We start from the raw sequence: 776 nt of genomic DNA, 5'->3' as shown, positions 1-776 counted from the left end.
CCTGGCTGGTGAAGGTTTCGTCTGCCAACGAGCGGTCGCAGCGGAAACAGCGGAAGCAGTGTTCGTGGTAGTGGCGGTCTTCGTAGAACAGCTCCTGATGGAAGGAGGGACAGACGTGAAGACGTGACAGGGACGGAACTGACTATTATTAAACAGGTGGATTATGGGAACTCAGAGTTAAATTAAATAGTTAAATCTGTTTTTCTTTTCACCAACAGGTGATAAAAACGCAGACCTGCTGCTAAGGGCAGTTCATCAGCTGATGTTTTGTTTAAGAAAGACTGATGTGGGATTGACTGCAGCAAACAGAGAAGCAACCGTTGCCAGAAACAATTATATTTCACTGTTTCATAACAAATAATAATTCTTATCTGCTGAAATCAAGCACATCCTTCATTGTGCAACACATCACATGTCCGGTCACGTTGCTCCGACTCCTCACCCTGGCATCGTGGCCGATCAGTTCTTTGCACTCGTCGCAGGTGTTTGAGAACAGGCTGTCGTAACAGGGGATGCAGTAGGGGCTGTCGTCCGACTGGATGTACTTGCGGCCGTACAGCGACTCTTTGCAGTTGTCGCAGTCGAAGCGGTCGGCCATTTTACTCCTCTGCCAGGGTGAAAGACAGAGAGAATAATTCAAACGAGTGAATCAGAGAGAGAGAGAGAAGGTGGGAGAAAACGAGGGCACAGAGGAGGACGCGGCGTCTCGTTGGGTGTAATTCATTCACGTTTCCTGTTCTGGCGGTGGGACAGCGGTGGAGACTTTCACCGCACCT

At 49.2% G+C, this 776-nt stretch overlaps 1 protein-coding gene across 1 annotated transcript in view; it reads right to left on the bottom strand.

Moving 5' to 3' along the window:
• fhl3a (four and a half LIM domains 3a) overlaps window positions 1–653 on the bottom strand; it is a 4,540-nt gene extending 3,887 nt beyond the window's left edge. The window contains 2 exon segments of the mRNA XM_025061666.1: window positions 1–94; window positions 443–653. The exon segment at window positions 1–94 is cut by the window's left edge and continues 1 nt beyond it. Coding sequence (XP_024917434.1) covers window positions 1–94; window positions 443–598 — 250 coding nt within the window. The 5' untranslated portion in view covers window positions 599–653.
• Window positions 654–776: the final 123 nt, after the last annotated feature.

This window comes from Cynoglossus semilaevis, chromosome 13, assembly GCF_000523025.1.
Source record: "Cynoglossus semilaevis isolate Cse_v1.0 chromosome 13, Cse_v1.0, whole genome shotgun sequence".
Lineage (NCBI taxonomy): Eukaryota > Metazoa > Chordata > Actinopteri > Pleuronectiformes > Cynoglossidae > Cynoglossus > Cynoglossus semilaevis.
Note: the sequence above shows the minus strand (reverse complement) of the source record. Positions and strands in the feature narration are given on the sequence as shown.